The sequence below is a fragment of the Bos mutus genome, chromosome 20, assembly GCF_027580195.1.
Source record: "Bos mutus isolate GX-2022 chromosome 20, NWIPB_WYAK_1.1, whole genome shotgun sequence".
Taxonomy (NCBI): Eukaryota; Metazoa; Chordata; class Mammalia; order Artiodactyla; family Bovidae; genus Bos; species Bos mutus.
This window is the reverse complement of record NC_091636.1, coordinates 13,268,825-13,291,893: the sequence shown is the minus strand read 5'-3', so window position 1 is coordinate 13,291,893 and position 23,069 is coordinate 13,268,825. Positions and strand designations below refer to the sequence as shown.

The window sequence follows — 23,069 nt, the reverse complement described above, 5'->3', positions numbered from 1 at the left end:
AGAGAAAACATTTATGAGTATTCTGAAGGAACATTTATATGCCTATAAATAACATTGCTGGTTTACTTTGCTTAAAGTGAATGCTAGAGGACATTTTTGTAGTCTGTGCAAGGATTCAAGATGGGAATCGTCATATAATCTGCCTGTTAGATCAGTGAATTTCTAAAGTTGTATTTTGCGTATGGGTGTGGCAGTTTGCGAAAAAATACTACTTCCTTCTGGGTGCCTGCATATTGTCAGCTTTTAAGAATCAAAGCAGATTAAACTTTGCTAGTATGCTCCATAACTATTTCCTTTTCAAAGTTGGGGTTTGTCCCATTTCTCTGGAAAATTCACACTCGAGTTTATCCTGAACATAACCACTGATAGACTGTTTAGCACTTACATAGGGTTTTTGTTTTCAGGATTTCATAATCATTGCCTTTTAATCCATTTAACACCCCTGTGAGGTAGGCAGATAAATTCAAGCATCTAAGTCTCCCGTGGGCAGATTTCAGTGGCAGCATGAGTATTGTGATTGGCACTGAGTTTCCTTAACTTCCCAGAGGCCAGACACCTGGAGAGGCTTTCCTACAGGTCAAGATACATGCCAGTGTGTCAGCCACAGGGCACTGCCTCCTACTCCTCCTGCTATTTTGCTAAGATTCAGTGACTGCATCTACCATTAACCACAATGCTATGCCCACAGTGTCTGTCTGCATGAAAGCCACTCTGAAAGAGTACGTTTTGAAAGATTCTTAGGGAGCCCAACAAACGTTTATGTTCTGTAAAGCTATGGTTTTTCCAGTAGTCATGTACGGATGTGAGAGTTGGACCATAAAGAAGGCTGAACACCACAGAATTGACGCTTTTGAACTGTGGTGCTGGAGAAGACTCTTGAGAGTCTCTTGGCCTGCACGGAGATCAAACCAGTCAATCTTAAAGGAAATGAACACTGAATATTCACTGGAAGGACTGATACTGAAGCTCTAGTACTTTGGCCACTGATGCGAAGCGCCAACTCATTAGAAAAGACCCTGATGCTGGGAGAGATTGAGGGCAAGTGGAGAAGGGGGCAACAGAGGATGAGATGGTTGGATGACATCACCAACTCAACAGACATGAGTTTGAGCATACTCTGGGAGATAGTGAAGGACCAGGAAGCCTGGCGCGCTGCAGTTCATGGGACTGCCAAGAGTCAGACTTGACTTAGTGATTGGACAACAATAACAACACAACAAATTTCAACTGTTTACACTCCAGTTGAGCATAAACTCCAACAAAGGTACTTTTCGTTCAGTGATAACACTCAAGGCTCCAACTAAGTACTTAGATTAATAAATAAATGAGCACCAGAATTTCTGTCTTAGGAGTCTGTAATATATTCAGGTAGGCAAAAAATATGTGTACCTAATGATAAAATCATCAACATGGCGTCAATTGAAATATAAAGTTGGCAGTTTTATGTAGTATGCTTATTTGTACCAAGCTCTATGATAAAGATAATACACACATTATCACAGCTTTGTGACGTAGATACTATCATCCTGGTTTTCAAACAATGAAAACCAAGGCTAGTAAGTTGACCACAGTCATAGAGCTTCTGACTCCTTGGTAGAAGGTGATGTATAGAATCTTAAAGCTCTAGGGCAATATACAACAGAGGAGTGGTAATAATAGAGTATATAATAAGGCACATATTAACTTGTTTATGTATAAAGTAAAACAAAACCATGTAAAAGAATTGTTTTTACACATGTAGTAATTTACATCTTTTTACCTTTCCCAGCACTTTTTAACTTTTCTAGTACTTGCTTCAATGAAAGTATTTGTATGTTTTTCCTTCTACCTTGTTGATAGTTTCTTGAAAGGATGACTGTGTCTTATTTATCTTGTAATTGTACATATTAAATAATGCTTAATGCCTTAAATCGATGGGGTGTTCAGGAATTACTCAATAAGCTTTAGAAATTAGTAGGGCTTTTACCCAGAGATAAACCAATTCACCCAAGTGCAGCTTATCTGTGACAAAGGAGTCAAAAATATACAGTGGAGAAAAGACAGCCTCTTCAATAAACATTACTGGGAAAACTGGACAGCTACATGTAAAAGAATGAAACTAGAACACTTCCTAATACCATATGCAAAAATAAACTCAAAATGGATTAAAGACTTAAATGAAAGGCCAGAAACGATAAAACTCTTAGGTGAAAACAGGCAGTACACTCTTTGACATGTATCACAGCAAGATCGTCTTTCACCCACCTCCTAGAGTACTGGAAATAAAAACAAAAATAAACAAATGAGACCTAATTAAACTTAAAAGCTTTTGTAAGGAAAAGCTTTTGCAAAGGAAACAAGATTGAAAGCCAGCCCTCAGAATGGGAGAAAATAATTGCAAATGAAACAACCAACAAAGGATTAATCTCCAGAATATATAAGCAGTTCATACAGCTCAATACCTGAAAAACAAACAGCTCTATCAGAAAACGAATAGAAGACCTAAACAGACATTTTTTCCAAAGAAGACATACAGATGGCCATTAAACACAAGAAAAGATGCTCAACATCACTGGTTATTAGAGAAATACAAATCAAAATTACAATGAGGTATCACCTCACTCCAGTCAGCAAAAAATGTACAAACAATGAATGCTGAAGAGGGTGTGGAGAAAAGGGAATCTTCTTGCATTGTTGATGGAAAAGTGATACAGCCTCTATGGAGAACAGTATGGAAGTTCCTTAAAAAACTAGAATAAAACTACCAACAGTAGTTTTATTAAGACCCAACAGTCCCACTAATGGGCATACAGCCTGAGGAAACCATAATTTTAAAAGATACTTGTATCCCAACGTCCATTGCAGCACTGTTTACAATAGCTAGGACATGGAAGTAGCCTGGATGTCCATTGGCAGATGAATGGATAAGGAAGCTATTTCTGTGGTACATATATGTAATGGAATATTACTCTGCCATGAAAAGGAGTACATTTAAGTCAGTTCTAATGGAGTGAATGAACCTAAAACCTAGTATACAGAGTGAAGTCAGAAAAAGAAAGACAAATATCATATATTAATGCATGTATGTGGAATCTAGAAACCTGGTACTGATGAACCTATTTGCAAGACAGTAATGGAGATGCAGACATAAAAAACAGAATGGTGGACAGGGTCGGGAAAGGAGAAGGTGAGACGAATTGAAGGAGTAGCATTGAAACATATACATTACCATATGTAAAATAGATAGCCAGTGGGCATTTGCTGTATGATGCAGGGAGCTCAAACCTGGTGCCCTGTGACAACCTTGAGTAGTGGGGTGGGGTGGGAGGTGGCAGGGAGGTTCAAGAGTTGGGGGGGACATGTGTATACTTGTGCTGATTCATGTTGATATATGGCAGAAACCAACACAACATTGTAAATCAATTATCCTCCAATTAAAAATATTTTTAAAATATTTTTTAAATTATTTAAAAAAAAAAAAAAAAAAAAGTAGTAGAGCTTTTAATTGAAAAAGAAGTACCTGTATGTGCAAAACATTTAAATGAAACTGAAGAATCGCTCCTATTTAAGATTTATACCTAGTTCTTTCCCATTATATGTTCCAGTTTCTTATGGATCATTTCAGAAATATTCAGTATATGTATTTGTGTGTGTGTGTGTATAGGTAAATGTACATTCACCTTACACCTGAATTGATTGTCTTAGATTATGATAATTAAGTCTAAATACAGAATTAATCATAGCACTATATGCAGAATATACTTTGATAATAAGTCATTTATTAAATGCATTATAAAATGCATAAATGGGTAATTATGATTGTACATCTAACAAAAATTTATGTATGAGTTTAACCATGTCCGCGAGAGAAAATACTAACAGTGCTACTGCTGCTAAGTCGCTTCAGTCGTGTCCGACTCTGTGCGACCCCATAGACAGCAGCCCACCAGGCTCCCCCGTCCCTGGGATTCTCCAGGCAAGAACACTGGAGTGGGTTGCCATTTCCTTCTCCAATGCATGAAAGTGAAAAGTGAAAGTGAAGTCGCTCAGTCATGCCTAACTCTTAGCGACCCCATGGACTGGAGCCTACCAGGCTCCTCCGTCCATGGGATTTTCCAGGCAAGAGTACTAGAGTGGGTTAAATACTATGTAATTCCAATATAAGATGGTTATAATTTAGATACTTTAGGGTTGCTAAGTTATATGTGAGGGAAGATTAACTTAGGAATTAGATGTAAAGATTATGGTTGAATATCTTCTTTGGAGTTTCTCTATACTTTCAAGTGTCTTTCTCACAACTGGTAAAATTTACAAAGACCCATTATGTATGAAGGAATGAGGCAGGATTTGGAAGAAAAGAGTTATATTTTGCTGTAGCATACAACTATATTTTGCAAAATGATAGAAGATAATACTAGATTATAATTTATCTTGAAAATTATGTGTTTCTGGTGTAAATATGAGCTATGAAAAATAGTTCTTCATCTGCCAAAAAGAGAATTTGAGAATCCTATACATTTTTAAAAGTTAAGTTGCTAATTCTTTGTTTATTGTTTTCTAATTGTAGGTTTTAGTATAAAAGCAGTGCCATTCCAGAATGCCATCTTGAATGTAAAAGAACTTGGAGGTATATCATATATTTTTTCTATGTCTGACTCTAACTTCTACTAAGTTCATATTAATGCATTGCATATAATTAAAACATGTTGATGTTTTATTCTAGAAGGTGACTTATTTTTACCCTTTTTCTTGGTAATACGTTTCCTAGAAATATTTTTTCTTTATATATATTAAAGGTGGTTGAAGAGTTCTAATTGACATAAATGTATGTTTGTTTATGTAGCGCTACGCTACCAGTGCCATTTTATACTCTATACTCATTGGTTTTGCTTCTCTGATTAAATTTATTCTTGAAGTGAAAAAATGAGAGTTTTAGTATAATCATGGAAAAAAGCTATACATTAGGCAAAGAACTGTATTTTAGAGTAGTTTGTATTCATATTGCAGGTTTTATTGTATTAGATCTTTTTAGAATGTGTTTGTTCTGATAATAAATCTTTGCCAATAGGTTCTTTGTTGGTCAAGCACATTTATTGGATAGGCTTTACCCCAAACTATACATCACTCAGTCTTTCATTGCACTCTCTGTCTGGGATTTTTTTGATTGTATTTTGTGTCGGTCAGGGTCTTAACCCATGTAAGTAGGTTAACAAAGAAATCAGTCAATTCAGTGAACCTGCTACGTTCTCTAATGGCATAGGAACATGATAAGTCCTCTGGAGTTCAGTATGGTATGGGTGAGTTTAATGACTTAGAAGAGAGTTCTCTTCCATCTCTTTAACCAGTTTGTGATATTGACCTTATTCTGTTTTTGGGTTTTTTTTTAATGCTCATTCTGTGACCTTTTATTAGATTGATGAAATTAAAACCCAGACCTATGCCATCCTAATAGTATTTTTATGCCTTCTTATTTTTATATAATGATGTATTGGCTGATCTTTTCAGGTTTACTTCTGTCAGTCTGTTTTATAGCCACTTTGACTTTTATAGTATTAATATTTAAACTATGGTTGATAAATTCTGGTTTTTCTTTGGCATTGGTTTTGTCATTTTGACTGAAAAAATGATAAACATGAATGTTTTATAATAGAAAAATTTTCTGTGCAAAAATTTTAAGACTTTATTAAATATTTTAATATTATAGTATAAACATCCATGGAATCAAATTGAATGGTTTGAGAATTCTATTATTTTTAAATATTACTGATACTTAATAATATTATTATTACTAGGCTAGATGCAAAATTTTTATTAAATACCCTCCAGATGTAAGAAACTATTGATTAATTAAGATGTTTATTATTGATGTTTACTTTGATGATATAAAAATGCATCTTAACAATTTTTTAAAAGTGCAGAATTTATTATAATCTTAACTGTGCCATTGAAACTCAGTACAACTCAAAAGATCAAGTTAGAGGAAAGGGGTGTATAAGGTGGGAATCCATCTGTTCCCAAGCAGAGTTTAATTTTGTTGGAAGAACGGTGTGCTGCTGCTGCTGCTAAGTTGCGTCAGTCGTGTGCGACCCCATAGACGGCAGCCCACCAGGCTCCCCCGTCTCTGGGATTCTCCAAGCAAGAATACTGGAGTGGGTTGCCATTTGAACTGTGTATGCCCTGGAAATTACTGAAATGGAAATTACAATGGAGAGGATACTATAGAGTTTGGTGGAAATACTCTAGCTGTGCCTCTTGCATGATGAAATGGAGAGATGTAGGTACACGACAGAGCTTCAGGGTTGGGATCCATACATCAGTTTCAGGCTAGTGATGTGTGGTGCTTGGCAGGTGGTGTTGAAGAGCAGATTACTCAAGCACAGATTCTTCTATCCCTGAAAATTTAATAGCTGTTTTCAGGTGAGAGGCTCTCAAGGAGGCGATTTTCTGCATAGAATCTATTTGTGTATCCTCTGTTGTGTGCTCAGAAGCAAGCAGTGGAGGAAGTTCAGGGCTTGACTTTTCACTCACTAATTCCTTTACTCAACAAATTTTTTTTTGAGCACCTCCTCTACCTGGGGTAGGACTGGGCCCTAGATCAGCCAAGAATGCATGAAAAGCAGACTAACATACATAGAGAGTATAGTTTTCATAGAATTTAAGTAAATCTTACACCCCAAGAGGCTCATCCCAATATAAGATACGAGGCCTTTAGGGAAAGTTATGACCTCCTAAAATTAAATTGTTTGAGAGGAAGTTGCTTGACCCAAGAATTTCTAAGTTCAAGAGGAAAGAGTTGAGAATTTTAAAATCAATGTTATTTACCAGTAGAGAGTTTACTCAGAAGACAGGTTAATCAGAATTCAACCAGGTTGTCAATCCAGGCGAAGATTCTGAAATCAAGGAAGAAATTCAAGAAGCTAGGTGTAAAGGTAGGCAGATACTAAAAGCCCGCACTGTGCTGAAGTTTGGAATGCTCTGCTGCTTCTCCTAGGGTTAATTCAGGAGATTGGCCCAGCCCGTTTCTCCCTTCTAATTCCCTCTTCTACCCTTTTCGCATGGTTCCAAGGTTTTCAATCACTTGCTCCTAACCTCTCTTACTTTTTTTACTTCTTCAAAATAGGAAGAAGTGTGAGCTTGTGTTCCTTATCTAGTAAGAAATGGTTTAGAATAAAATAACAATGACTAATGGAGTTAAATGAAAGTCACTTTTGGTAGATCTTACTATAAATAGCAAACCTTATGTTCACAAACACACTGGTGTGTGTGTGTGTACTACCTAATTTATATCAGAGAGAATTCTATGCTGTTATCAATTTTCTCTTTTATGAGGATATTTCTTATATCTCGCACCTAAAAATTCCTATAAATTTCATTCATAGCAATTTTCTCAAGTGATCTTTTCCTGCTGTTCATGCAGTCGTTCTAGCACAGTTATTTGTGTGTCAAGCATGATTCTAGGGACTGGGGATAAATGATATTTAAAGAGACCTGTGGTTCAGTGATAGAGACATTTGTGAAAACCAATATTTGAAATTAATTTGGAAAGTAATGAAATTAAGAGGGAAGTAAATATAAAGGATGACACAAAGAGACGATCCAGCCTGGTGGTATGATGGGTGAGTCCTGTTTACACTATGTTGAGAATGACCTGTTCTCCTCATCTTACCTGTCCCACTCATCAGGCTGTACTGATTACTCTAGAACTCTACAATTTCTTCTATTTTCTCTCCACACACGTTCTCACTTAATCTTTGCAACTTCATGCCTAGAGAGTAGATGCTGTTATTATCTGACAGATAGTGAGACACAGGGCAAGTGGTTTGCTCAAAGTTATTTGGAGAAGGATTTCTGGGAGTCGATCTGAGCCCTTGTGCTTAACCACGGTACCCTGTACATGAAGCATTTTACCCAGTGCGTGGCACAAGAGAAGTGCTCCCAGGTATTGTCTGCTGCTGTTCTTACCACTATTATATGAACAATTTAAAGCTTTCACATGTTGGTATTATTTTCATTAACACTGTATTGATTACACATGAACACTCTGCTCAAAACTGTAGGATGTTATCCCTAATCATTGCAGCTGCTTTTAGTATTCATTTTCTGTCTTACTCTCTTTATTTAGAGGTTAAGTCAACTCTTCCTCCATTTTAATTGTGACTCTAGTGCTGTAGTCATGCTTTCCTCTTCTGGTTTCTTCAAGACTCCCTTCTGAAGCAGTCAGGACTCCTAAAGGAGATTAGTCCTGGGTGTTCATCAGAGGGACTGATGTTGAAGCAGAAACTCCAATACTTTTGCCACCTCATGTGAAGAGCTGACTCATTGGAAAAGACCCTGATGCTGGGAAAGATTGAGGGCAGGAGGAGAAGGGGACGACAGAGGATGAGATGGTTGGATGGCATCACCGACTCAATGGACATGGGTTTGGGTGGACTCCGGGAGTTGGTGATGGACAGGGAGGCCTGGCGTGCTGCGGTTCATGGGGTCGCAAAGAGTCGGACTCGACTGAGCGACTGAATTGAACTGAACTGATAGTGTCAACACAAGCATAGTCCCTGCATAGATTGGCTAATCAACACAAGGGGAGACTCTTAACATGAACTAAACTTCTCTTCTTGAATTACAGTCAAATATTTCTGATAGGCCTAAAACAAAGTTCTGGGTTAATCCCTTCCATACTTGAAGGGATTCGTTTTTTTAACATTATCCAGGTCTGATCCCTATGGAGGTCATTCTGTAGTATCTCTCAGTGAACTTTTTTTTCCTGCATATTTTTTAATTTGGAAAGTCTTTTTTAAACTAATCTAAATCCTTTCTCCTTTAGTTTTAATTAATTACTCTGCTTGTCTTGCTCTATTATTTTTATTTTTCTGGGTGTTGTGTAAGACACCAAGCAGGATCCTGGATAGACAGAAAGATTAATCTTTTGAAGGATTTTCCTTCCTCCTGGTGACTTGTTTCTAAGCTCAGCCATTCTCTATGGTTCCAGATAAGTCTGCTTTCCTGTATCTTTGTTTCCTTATCTGTAAATTGTAGTACTAATAGTCCCTATATCATGTAATCCTTGTGAGGACCAAATTAGTTAATGTAGGTTGAGTACTTAGAGACTGTCTGGCCCTAACATTTCTGAAAGATTTACTGTTATTATAGTTATACCCTCACTCCCTCACACCCCACAAAAGCACCTTTAAATAATGCCTTTTTCATCCCAAGTTCTCTGAATATAAAACAAATCACATATGATTGCTTTTTCCTTTGTGGTCATCTCTCTCTCCCGCATCGACAAAGTGATCTTTTCCTGCATGGTGTTCTGCCTGAAAGTCACTGAAAGGGACCTCATTGGGCTCTTGGTTATCTGCCCAGCATATTTTTTGCCACTGCACGTGTGTTGGTAGTAAATGTTTTTGTCCTTTTCCACCTAATCACCTTTTTTTCTGTTTTCAGATTCCACCAGAAAAATCTCTTGTCTGTCTTAGTGCCTCTCAGTTGATTTCATTCTGTTTGACTTATCTATTGTAACCACATTACTAAGGTAAGCAAAGCATCTGGCGTTTAACTGAGTTGGACGCAGTGGTCACTGCAGTGACATCACAGCACTGATAATTTTTCATCTTAGAAATGTCCAGTTCTTAAATCTATGAATAGTTTTTTATACCTTCTTAGATGGCTTTCTCTTGATTCTGAAATTTTGTTCACAAATTGATAGAATCCAGAGAGGAAAATTTCATCTCTTAACACATTTGGTTTGTTACCACTTATTGATAAGGTTCCAGACATCATAATATTGCTTTTTCTTTCTTGAACTGAATTCTGGAACCAACCAAAAAATGGTTGGTTTTGCCGAATGACTTGTTTTCTTCCCTTTAATATTCTAATGAGTTATGTCTGAATTGTTTCCCCATCCCCCTATCTTGGCCACGGTCCCCACCCAATATACTCTTTGGCTGTCTTATCTTCCCAGTTGACTTTGAGGAAGGCAGGGCAAAGCTAAAAATCAGTTGGCTATCTTTCACACTTCAGGATTCATTGCTGTTAGTTGCCAATCAAAAGGGAAGATATGAGGCTTTTGTCTGCATTTTCTTTTCTTTAGAGGAAGGCGGTGAGGGTAGTATGGAAAGTGCAAGTTGTGTTTATCTACCCATTTACTTCAGCCCGTGCAATAGTGACTGAATGGTTTTTGAGGGTTGTCAGCTAAGCCATTTTTTAAAGTTTGCTTCTTTCAGCAGCCAAGCTGTTATATGAAACAGATGTTGACTCTGTCCTGTTTCTTTGTTTGCCTGAAGGAATACGCCTCCTCATAGTGAAAGGTGCTGTTTCTTTGTATCCTGCTAGTTATCTTGGGGTGCTGTTAATCTGTCCAGGTTATTTGCATTTCTAAAGTTCTCCAGAAACTGTACAAGGCAGACTTCTTAACAGGCAACCCAGGGGGCACTACTGCCTGCTTCTTATAATCTCTGCTTTTTGTACCCAGGCCGTTCGATGTCTTTCACCAAAATAAAGCTGTCTTCCTTCAGAATCTTTTACTAAAACTTACTTTGGAGGGAGTAATCACTCTTTAATTTTATCTGATGCGTTCTCACTGTTCTTTGTATATTATGATTATTCCCTCTATATGGCCATTACTGCCTCCTTCCTACTAAAAAATAATGCAACTCAATAAGTATAAATTTAATGTACCCCCTGGCTCTGAGGGTCATGCTATTCTATAAAGACAGGAGGAATCGAGGCAATATAAACCAATAAATCGGTTGTATATTTTTTAAAAAGACTGATTATAGGCAGACTAACTTGAAGAGGTTATTATGGCCACATTGTTGTAAAGGATGATTGGAATTGCCTAGATTTTTGCTGGTATAGGAGGAAACAACTTGCCATTCAAAAACTGTTTTAGACATCTTCAAAAATAGGTTTCATGGGAGAAAAGGCAGGAAACCATGACCCTGGCAAAGGAACATGGCTGCTCAGAGTGGGGGCCCAAATATGGCCAGGTCCACAGAGTCCCTTAGCACTGTGCTGTGAAGTAAGTGACAGTCAGCTCCATATGAGTCAATGTGCATGTTCTGTATCTTTTGTATAAGGAAGAAGTGTGATTCAACAAGTAGAGTGTAGCCTCAAGACACTCTGTCCCCTTCTGCATTTCAACTTCTTTTTGTTGGTCTTTCTTATCTGTAAGATGTAAGTTTTAATAAATCATCACTATTTATTTCCCAAGGGATTGGGCTGGAAAAGTAAAGTTCAGTTGCCTAAAGCGCCTTAAGAGAGATGCTTTAAGAATAGACAGTGGTATTGCCACTAATTCTCTTTTTATAGTTGTGGATCCAGTGTGATATGTAATATTGAATGATAGAAACATCTTGATATAGTATTGTTTCCTTATCTAGGAAAAGAACCAGACCTTTCTGGAATGGGAACAGCCAGTTAACTCCTGGCTCTCTGAGCTGTGTACTCTCTCGCTTAGGCTCTACTAGGGGAAATGATATTGGGACAACGCCAAGTCACTTGGATGTGAGTTAAAAGGCCACAGCTATCTGAATTGGTTGAACAGGATCCCAGGGTGGTGGTGTTCAAGCATTTTTTACACTTGCTAAGGGAAAACTGAGCCAAACAGTCAGGAGAGCCAAATAAATGAATCTAAGGGCCCAGAAGTCTGTTACTGGCTGATGTAGACTTGACCTTAATTTTTGTTTTCTTCTGGACCTGTGCCCTAGGAAGTTTTTTAAAATCTGTCTTCTCAGTCATAGTTTAGTATAGTACTTAACGATTTGCTTCTTCTAAGACTCTGTGTATATATAGAATGTTCTGGAAACTGGATTCCCAGCCTTTTAAACCTCCCACTCCCTCTGGCAGTAGGGATCTTATGTGCCTCTGAGGTTGCTGCCTCACCACTGTTTCCTCTTTAAGGGTGATCAGGTCATTTCATATCTTCTCACTCTACCCAGCTTCCTCACAGAACATTGTGTTGGGTTCTTAGCTTAATTTCTTATCCCTCACAGGGGAATAGGTATCTCTGTTTCTCCCAGGGGTTGCCATAATAGCAACTAATTTTCACTGTGTATTTGGTTTCAGTGTGATATTGCAGCAATAACACTGAAGTCAAGAGACCAGTATTTTCCTCTAACGAAAGAAGCCAGGGGACCTTGGGCAAGGCATTTAACTTTTCCAACACCACTTTCTTTTCTAGCAGCCGGAGATACTTATAAATGTTCTGTTTTTTGGTATAACATAACTAGTTTATTTTTTATATAAAAACTTACAGTATTTACTTTGCCTCAGTCTCTGAGAACCATAGAGCCAGTCTCTAACTGGATTATTTCCTCTACTTTCCTTTATCCCTGACTTTGTCAATTATTATTATTTTTTGTACAGTAGGAATTTTAATAAATCTCAAAGTTTTCTTTTTGTATGAAAAAAGTAGTGTGAAGCAGACCAAACGTCCACAAAATAACTAACAGTAACTTAACAAAGGTGCTGTCACTGTGGTCTTGACTTTGGGAAGCATTATGGTCTGTTATGAGAAGTGCTGGGCTTCCCAGATGTCACTAGCAGTAAAGAACCCACCTGCCAATGCAGGAGACATAAGAGATATAGTTTCAATCCCTGGGTCGAGAAGATCCCCTGGAGGAGGGCATGGTAACCCACTCCAGTATTCTTACTTGGAGAATCCTATGGCCAGAGAAGCCTGGTGGGCTATAGTCCAAAGGGTTGCAAAGAGTGGGACACAACTGAAGCGACTTAGGATGCATGCATGCATGAGAAGTATTATAACAGCACAACATGCCATGTGGTTGTACAGAAAGGACAAGACATAACAGAAAGACAGTCTAGGGAAAGGAACAGATGAGATGAAAGTCAAGGAGCTAACAGTGGGACTGGTTCAGTCTTGTCCCAGCATAAACCAAGCCTACTGTCGTCTCTGACTTTTGTCCCATCTGTTCCTAGACTGTTTTTCCCTCTGTCTTCTTTGTCCTTTCTATATGAGCCTACTTGCATCTTGTACTCAATACTGGTATTTGCCATACCAGACTATAAATTTTTGAGGAACTGAAAAGAACAACAGTAATCTTAAGGGTTTGTTGTATGTAGTATAAAATATATCCATAGTTATAAGCTGAAGGGAAATGTGCCCAAGTATGCCCCAAGATGCTAGAGTAAAGTTAGATCCTTCAGAGGCAAAATGTTTTGTTGTTGTTGTTGTTGAATTCATTTCAGTGAACTGTTACTGAATATTAACTACATTCTGGGCCCTGAGGATACAATTTCTTCCCTGCCATATACACACATACATGCTCTCTCCTCTGAGCCCATTTCTTTGGATATTTTGATGAGAGAGAGAGAGATGTTGGCTATAGCAATTATGAAAGTTCTCAGAAAAACTAAATAGCTTTACTAGATTCCTACAATTGGAATGTCAACTTGACAGTTGTTGAAGAGGTAATATGTTTGTAGCTATTCATCACTTATCAGGCTGGATTGATTCTCTGATATATGCCGGAGCCAAATGAAATTGAACTGGTTAGATTTGCTTTTGAGGTGTCACAGATTTGTTTCTTTTAATTTTTTAAGATCCAAAGTATTGTCTAAAGACTCTATTGAAAATGCTTGATCATTTTAGTCTTGAAATTTGCTTATATTCATGGCATTCTTGTGAAAGGTAATAATGTGAAACTTTTATCATATTAATTATTTTAATACAGTTATGGGGGCTTTTATGATTGAAAATTAAAGGTTGATTTTTTTTTATTGTGTCTATTCTCCCTCCCTTGCCAAAATCTCATGAAATGACAAAAATATTAGAAAACAAACACATAATAATAAATCTATAGCAAAGATAGATTTAAATCTGCAATAGAAAAGGAGAGCAAGACAAAGCCTGAGGTACAGACAATGGAAATATGAAATAGAAGGGGAATTCATCAGGATTATTAATCAGAGAGCTTATCAGAGTTGTTAATTGGGACTTGACATTTGGAGCTCTGCCTTTATTTTTCTTTTCTTTTTGTGTTAGATAGTGGATGGCAGCTGTGTTTACCCACAAACTAAATCCTTGAGTGTGGGTGCTAGACTCAGTGAGGCGGAGCAGTGCCCAAGTAATGTACTGACTGCCAGGTGGGTTAGAAAGCCCACACACAAGGGAGACAAGCCGTTTGTCCCCTGTTAATCACTAGAAACAGGCAGTGGTAAACAGAAGAGCTGGCAAACAGATTTTCAGGCAAAGAATAAGCATATAATCATGACACACCACAAATAAGGGAAATCAACACCATGAAAGAAAGACACCCACTCAAAAGTCAGAAGAAAAGATGCCCAAGGACCTACAGGTAATGGAATGATCAGAAGAAGATATTCAGCAAGATGGAGAAAGGTTTTGTATTCCTGAAAAAGAATGTAACGTAGAACTTGGGAGATTAAAATTTGACTTAAAAATTCAAAATTAAAATGTCAATTTGTAACTAAGATATTAATTAGTGAAACTAAGGATTGAGCAAGGAAATGTCATCAGAATGCCTTCTAAAAGGAATACTTTGTAAGTATGAAGGAAAATTTAAGAGACGAAGGGCTTAGCTACAGAAATTCCAACATCTCTGTATGAAGAGCTCTAAAAGGAAAGTAAAGAGAAGCTGGAGAGAATAAAATAATCAAAGAAATAATTTTTTAAAAAGCCTCTAATATGAAAAACAGTACTGCAATTTAGTGAGCCCTCTGAGTGCCCATACCTTGATGTAGCATAAAGAAGGAGAAACTGTTGTCATCATAGAAACACACATCATCACAAAAAAATAGCATTATTTCTCATTTCAGCATGGGAGATGGCAGTCATCTGCCATCCAGTAAAGAGGAAAAACCATTAGAGTGTATTCTTTACATATTTAGAGTAAGATTATAATAAACCAAAGAAAAACCAAAGTTTAAATACCGTTTTTCAGTCGCTTAGTCTTATCCAACTCTGTGGCCCTGTGGACTGCAGCATGCCAGGCTTCCTTGTCCATCACTGTCTCCCAGAGTTTGCTCACATTCACATCCACTGAGTTGATGAAGTTTAAATTCAGGATTTAAAATTAAGGATAAACACTGTAACAATAAAAGTAGAATGATATATACAAAAGTACTTAAAAAATAATCTGAAAGGTTACATATTCAGCTAACGTAAGTTATCTTACAGAATGGAGTTAGAGTTTACTGTGTTCAAATAGGTTTTTGCTTTTGAATATTGTGTGAATTTTTTTATGAGAATTTTTTTTTTAGTTTAAGAAATAAATTCACTCCAAGGATAGAAAGCAAAGAAGATTTGATAAATTGAACAAAACGCATGAATGGTGGGGGAAACCCAAAATAATGAACAAAAGGTTGTGATAAATAGAAAACATCTATATATACATTGGAGAAGGCAATGACAATCCACTTTAGTACTCCTGCCTGGAAAATCCCAGGGACAGCAGAGCCTGGTGGGCTGCCGTCTATGGGGTCGCACAGAGTCAGACACGACTGAAGCGACTTAGCAGCAGCAGCAGCATATATACATCAGTATTTGCAATAACTATTAAATAGGTTTAATTCTCCTTTTATAATGTGGGTGATATAAAACACTGATCATAAAATATTCAGCTCTATCTGATGATGAGAGATAATTCTATAACAAAAAGATGCAGTAAAAAAAAAAAAAAATGCAGTAAGGTAAAAATAAAAGGATAGAAAAGATACCCTAAAAATAGGCCATTGAAAAGAAAGTACTGGGAACAATCTTAGTATCAGATGAAATGAAATTTAAAGCAAAGAACATAAATGAGAATAAATGAGATATTTTATATTGATATACTAAAATAACTGAGCGTTGACCTTAATATATTTAACTGCGTAATTCTATAAAGCTAAAACTAGGAAAAATATAAGAAAAAGTCAACAGATCTGTAATTAGTAGAGGAATTCAGCCATGCTTTATTCAGAAGACCAAGTACATGTACTAAGTGTATGTACTAAAGCATTTAAATAGACAATTAACAAATTTGATCTCATTGAAAATTATATAGTTTTTACTCTCATACAGAAAGTATGCTCTTTGGAAATACACATAAAATTTTTACACGCATGACCATGGATAATGTGTTTTCTGATTTAAATCCATTTTATAGCAAATAGACAAAAATAATGACACATGACATTTATAGCTCCAGGGGAATCTTCCCAACCCAGGGATCAAACCCAGGTCTTCTGCGTTGCAGGCACATTCTTTACTGTCTGAACCACCAGGGAAGCCCCGTGAACCTTATACCGTGTACAAGAGATTTAAATCAAATGCATCCTAGACCTCAATATGTGACCTAAACCTATAAAACTTCTAGAAGAAAACATAGGAGAAAATCTTTATCACCTTGGATCCGACAAAGATTTCTTAGGTAAGAAACCAAAAGCATAATCCATAAAAAGAAAATTGGTATGTTGGATTTCATATTACTTAGACTTCTGCTTTATGAAAGATGCTATTAGTGAATATACAGGCCAAGATTAGGTGAACATTATTTGGAAATGATATATCTGATAAATAACTTCAATCCAGAATATATAGAGAATACTGAGAGTTTAATAATAAAAGAGACAAACTCTTAAAAATGGGCAACAAATTTAAATATATACTTCATCAAAGAAAATAAAAAGAATGTAAATACGCACATGCAAAGATGCTTAATGTTATGTCATTAGGGAAATAGAAATTAAAATCACCACACACATATTAAAATGTTTACAATTTAAAAGCCTAACTTTATCAAGTATTGATAAAGATGTAGAAAAACTAGGATTCTCGTTCAGTGTCAATATAGATGTACAATAATACAGCCAGTTCGGAAAACAGTGTGGCAGTCTCTTAAGGTAAATGCAAACTAATCTCCTAAGCTGTTCTACTCTTAGAACAAATGAAAACTTGTGTTGATACAAAATCCTGTACATAAATTTTTACAGCAGAATTTTTTGTAATAGGACAAAACTGAAAACAACCCAGATTGATCAGTTGGTGAATAGATAAATAAACTATGGTATATCCATACAATGAAATGGTATTTAGCAATAAAAAAGAATGAACCATTGACACATGCCACAACATGGATAAATTTTGAAATAATAATTATGTGGAGTGAGAAAAGTCAGACAAAATGGGGTATGTAGAGTAGTATTCCCATACTGGAATAAATTTATATAAAGTTCTAGAAAATGCAAACTAATATTTAATGACAAAAAAACATTTCAATGATTTTCTGAGGGCTAGGGACAGGGACAAGGGTAGGGGAGAAATAGAGGGATTAAAAGGCTCATAAGAAAATTATGGAGGGTGATAGATATGCTTAGTATCTTGATTGTGGTGATGGTTTCACAGACAATTACATTTGTCAAAACTTATCAAATTGTATACTTTAAATATATGTACTTTTTGTATGTCATAAAAACTCCAATACTTTGGCCACCTGATGCGAAGAGCTGACTCATTTGAAAAGACCCTGATGCTGGGAAGGATCTAAGGCAGGAGGAGAATGGCATCACCGACTCAATGGACATGAGTTTGAGTAAACTCTTGGAGTTGGTGATGGACAGGGAGGCCTGGTGTGCTATAGTCCATGGGGTCGCAAAGACACAGACACGACTGAGCAACTGAACTGAACTGATACCACAGTAAGACTATTAAAAAGAGTTTATACCTTTAGAAATTAAAAGACATTTTTTCAGTCATCTCAGGTTAAAAATCATTGGAAGTATGTTTTGCGGAGGACTTATGACCCTTTCCTTTGATTGCTTTCCAGTAAAGAATTATTTTAAATAGGCTAGCATCCCTGGTTTTAAAAAAAGATAAATGTGACCGGAAAAGACTTAGAAAACTATCCAATACTGTATAATCATATATAGCTGGATTGTTGGGATTAAAAATATAAGTGTTTTAAACTGTTAGATCAAGATGTTATCAAATCCATCTGTTTAGTGTGTAGAGTTTTAAAATCACAGTGCTAATGAAAGAAGATGGATTGATACATGTCTATACAGAGCAGCCCTCAGTTAATCAAGGGAAGACTATGACGTATTTGTTACACAAAGAGTGGAAGATTCCTCAGAGTAAACCAGTTGTGGTTCATTCTATAGGGATACTCAAAACCTTAGTTATAAAATAGACTCTTCCCAATCTTAGCAGTATGTCTATGAAAAATCTTCAGGTTGGTGATTCTGAAATTAGCAAGATGCAGGTCTTAGAGAAAGTCAGAGGCTAAGGGGTAAAATGAATAACAATTACACTAAGGTGAACAAATGTGTTGGAAAGCATCTGATTCCAAACCACGTTAGAATAATTGGTATTTTAAAAATACACTTTATATCTGTGTGAAATACCTTTTTTGGTTCAGAAATCTTCACTGCTTCAAATTATCTTCTTAAACTGATTTCATGCTCTCCAGGTGGCACTTCTGGTTAAAATTTTTTAACCAGACTGATTTTGGCTTTATTTTCATTTGTATTTTCCCTGTTTCATTTTTGCAAATCTTGGCAAAATGTCTGGTTGAGATCGATGTGGATATGTTTATCTAGAATAATCTATGTATAATACGGTAAGATGGTAGAACATAATATATTTTTTTCTCTCTGGACTTTGCTTTCAGTGAGCCACCATGGCCTCCCTTCTTTTTCCTTAAGGTGATGGTGTATTGTAAATTTGACGTGTGTAGTTATAAAACCCTTTTACCTCAAAACCATAGTTGGTGATAAGCTAGGGCTGATGATGTGCTTAACCATGCTGTTGAACATTCCATACTTGAGAGGCAGTGTGCCAGTCTTTTCTTGTCTCGGTTTCCTTTTTCTTCTAAAGTTCTCTAAGTAGACTTCAATATCAATAACTTTTCCCCCTTACTAATTAGATTAAATCTCAGTAAGTGAAGGTGGATCTAATATTAGCTGAAAAGTTAAAAATGCAGAGGCAGTTTCTCGGGAACTTAGTTGTCAGGTGGGTACAGGGCTCTCAAGGTGGATAATAGATGCATTTATGTTTTTAAAATGTTGGCTGTCTTTGCTCTTAATCCTTTTTATATGGCTGTCTGTTTTGCAAATATTTATCAAGTTGTGGGGCCATTGTCTCTTCTCCAGCAGGTGAAAATTTGTTTAAATGGTCGGTCATGTATTTAGATCTAAAATGATTGTACCTTAAATCTTAGAATCTGGAAAATTATCTAAAGATTTTAAGTGTATCTCTGAACAGGCTTAAAGCAAAATTCCTTATTCATTTTAGATTCTCTGTGTGTCCATAAAACATTGTAAGAAGCTCAGAAAAGATTTTAATTTGTAGTCCTCTTGATTCTGGTTAAGAGTGATGATGACAGGCAGCAGAAACTGAAATTCAAGAATTGAAATGACAGTTACTCTCCATCCTCCAAAATGGATAAATATAGATTGGTTTTCTAATGGTTCTATCACGTTTTCTCCTTCTGAATTTATTATGTGTGCTACTCTTGCCTGGAAAATCCCATGGACAGAGGAGCCTGGTGGGCTACAGTCTATGGGGTCACTAAGAGTCGGACATAAGTGAAGTGAGTGACTTCACTTTCACTTTTCACTTTCATTCATTGGAGAAGGAAATGGCAACCCACTCCAGTGTTCTTGCCTGGAGAATCCCAGGGATGGGGGAGTCTCATGGGCTGCCGTCTATGGGGTCGCACAGAGTCGGACATGACTCTAGCGACAGCAGCAGCAGCTCATCATGAGGTTTAAAGTTTTGCTACATATCTGCATGAGGACTCAAAAAAAAAAAAAAAAATCAGATGAATTCTACTGGGAGATTTTTGACACAGGTGTCCCAGCAATCATATTGTGGATTAAAAGAAGAACAATAGTGAAAACAAGAATCTTTTTTATTAAGTTACGTTTTAAAATTTCTTCAAAGTTTTCTTTATTCCTTCAGATCTTTGAAAGGCACCATGTATGCAAGGGTGCTGAGAGGAATGAGCCTGCATCAGTCCCATGCTTCTCCTAAAATGAAGGAATAATGGGCAAAATACTCAGGTGTAACAAATACGTAGATGATGTCCAGATCCCTACATATTTAATTATTATGTATCCTACATACGTAATTATTATCAGTCTTTGCAATGGCTCATGTGTGTTTGTATCAAGCAACTTTGTCTCTTTCATCTTTTTAAGGCTAAGTGCTTGTTCCTAGTCCTCTTTTAGGCAGATTTGATGTTTTGGCGCTTTGAGCTTTACAGTTGTCCTTCATAGTGGCTGTTTTTGTTTCAGGTATAATCTTGCTGACTCTGCGTAGGAGCCTGAAGTGTTCTCTAGTCCTGTTCAGTTCAGTCGCTCAGTTGTGTCTGACTCTTTGCGACCCCATGAACCACAGCACACCAGGCCTCCCTGTCCATCACCAGCTCCCGGAGTCCACCCAAACCCATGTCCATTGAGTCGGTGATGCCATCCATCCATCTCATCCTCTGTCATCCCCTTCTCCTGCCCTCAATCTTTTCCAGCGTCAGGGTCTTTTCAAATGAATCAGCTCTTTGCATCAGGTGGCCAAAGTATTGGAGTTTCAGCTTCAACATCAGTCCCTCCAATGAACACCCAGGACTGATCTCCTTTAGAATGGACTGGTTGGATCTCCTTGCAGTCCAAGGGACTCTCAAGAGTCTTCTCTAACACCACAGTTCAAAAGCATCAATTCTTTGGCACTCAGCCTTCTTTATAGTCCAACTCTCACATCCATACATGACTATTGGAAAAAGCATAGCCTTGACTAGATGGACCTTTGCTGGCAAAGAAATGTCTCTGCTTTTAATATGCTGTCTAGGTTGGTCATAACTTTCCTTCCAAGGAGCAAGTGTCTTTTAATTTCATGGCTACAGTCACCATCTGCAGTGATTTTGGAGCCCAGAAAAATAAAGTCAGCCACTGTTCCCACTGTTTCCCCATCTCTTTGCCATGAGGTGATGGGACTGGATGCCATGATCTTCGTTTTCTGAATGTTGAGCTTTAAGGCAACTTTTTCACTCTCCTCATTAATTTTCATCAAGAGGCTCTTTAGTTCTTCCTCACTTTCTGCCATAAGGGTGGTGTCATCTGCATATTTGAGGTTATTGATATTTCTCCCGGCAGTCTTGATTCCAGCTTGTGCTTCCTCCAGCCCAGCGTCCTGTTATTCCCCAGAATTTAAATAACTTAGAGCTTTCTGCTTGGCTAAACCTTCCCACTGCTTGTCTTCTCTCTCCTTCAGATTTCTGAATTTTGTTTCTCTTCAGGTCAGCAGATAAATAATGAAAAGGAAACAATGACATCAAGAAACTATGTGTGTCGCTTTCCCTTAATATTTTTTTTCATTCTAGTCTGAAAGAGGTGCTAATTATTTGGGGACTCTCTTTTCCAGCTAATTCTGCCCTTTTCTGAACTGATCAACTAAAAAAAAAACTTTTTTTTTTTTTTCCCTTGGAATAGAGAGTGAGGGTATGAACTTAACAGGTCTTAAAGTTTTTTGCTACCAAAGCTAATGGTTAGAGACTAATGGTCCACCTCCTCCCCTAATCTTCAAGACAGGACTTAATTAAATGAGACTATTTGAAAAGTTAGATAACTTTTTTAGTAGATAAAAAGACAATTTTTTTTGCATTGCCTTATGCAGGAAGGATTGAATACAACCCAGATGAAAGGACCTAAATAACTTGATTATTTATGTACAATATACTATTGAAAAGAATTATCTACTAAAATGATACTGAGTATTTTAATATGATTTTGATACCACCGTGCACCTCACCATAGTTATCATCTTTGACACCATACTTTTGCAAAAATCAAGATGTTATTCATCTAGTCATCTGTCCTTAAAATATTACTAAGAGCTTGCTGTTTTAAAACATATAGTTGTACTGTGCTTTAAGAAAGCTATGTTTAAAAGTAAAGATTTACATGTTAGCAGGCTTCCCTGGTGGCTCAGATGGTAAAGAATCTGCTTGCAATGTGGGAGACCTGGGTTCAATCCCTGGGTTGGGAAGATTCCCTGGAGAAGGGAATGGCTACCCACTCCAGTATTCTTGCCTGGAGTCTGATGTGCTACAGTCCTTGGGGTCTCAAAGAATCAAACATGACTGAGTGACTAACATAGTTTGTATTATAGCATTTGTAGTATCACATCATTGTATAGCAGAAACTAACACAACATTATAAGGCATTTATACGTCAATTAAAAAATCATTTTTGGTATTATGAAAGAATGGTTGGTTTTGTAAAATATTTCTCTAAATTCTCTTTTAACGTTTTAAGTTCAGCTACATTTTAAGTTATTTGACTTAGCTAAGTACTGTCAGGACCATTTCTGAGGCATAAATTGATTCTAAAATTCTCTTCCATAAATCTTGGTGCAAAGTTCTGCTTCTTTCCTTGTCTTAGTTTTTTTTTTTTTTTTTAAAGTGTTCTTTCTTGAAAGGATGCTAGTCCATTTAACTTGGGTTCAGTATCCCTGAAATCTACCGTGTGCAACTATCCTATACAACTTAAACTTCAGGTTAAATTACTTTGGGAAAATTCTATAAAGACTGTTAAGAAATTAAAATGTTACATACTCCTTCATTTGTCATCTGGGATAAAATGTTACTGAAAGAGGACAAGAGAGCAAAGAAATAATGAGTAGAAGATAAGAAAAACCTGGTAAGAGAGCACAGAAGCTTCTGAGATGAAGTTCTTGTTCTTCTCATGTCTTTATATCTCATACCTTGATAACTATCCTAATCTCATCTTGATTTGTTAATTGGAGAAGCTAAATCTTTAATCTTGCTTTGACAGTGTGTCTATTAAGATTTTTATTTGTACTGTTGGTTTTCAAAGTTTGGTCTTTCTGTTTCTCCACACTCTCTTTTTTTAACAGCTTTTCTCTAATAGACTAGGCTGAGGTACCATTTTAAAGGAAAGTCAGCTGAGAACTGGGGAAAATATGTGGCTTGTCAGATGATGCCCTACAAGTGTAAAGCCCTATAGTAATACAGCGTAAGACCCGAGGTAGAAAGCACGGGCTCTCAGAGGAGCGGTGACTCGCTTGCGTAGCATACATCCCTGGGAAACTTGTCCGGGGAGTTCAGTGCGGCCGGTCA

The 23,069-nt window shown here is 36.9% G+C and overlaps 1 protein-coding gene across 2 annotated transcripts in view; it reads left to right on the top strand.

Moving 5' to 3' along the window:
- ARL15 (ARF like GTPase 15) overlaps positions 1 to 23,069 on the top strand; it is a 470,465-nt gene that overhangs the window by 182,522 nt on the left and 264,874 nt on the right. For both annotated transcript variants that reach the window (XM_005887367.2, XM_070357488.1), the window contains exon 3: positions 4,547 to 4,606. In XM_005887367.2, the coding sequence (XP_005887429.1) occupies positions 4,547 to 4,606 (60 nt within the window). The remainder of the gene's footprint in view (positions 1 to 4,546; positions 4,607 to 23,069) is intronic.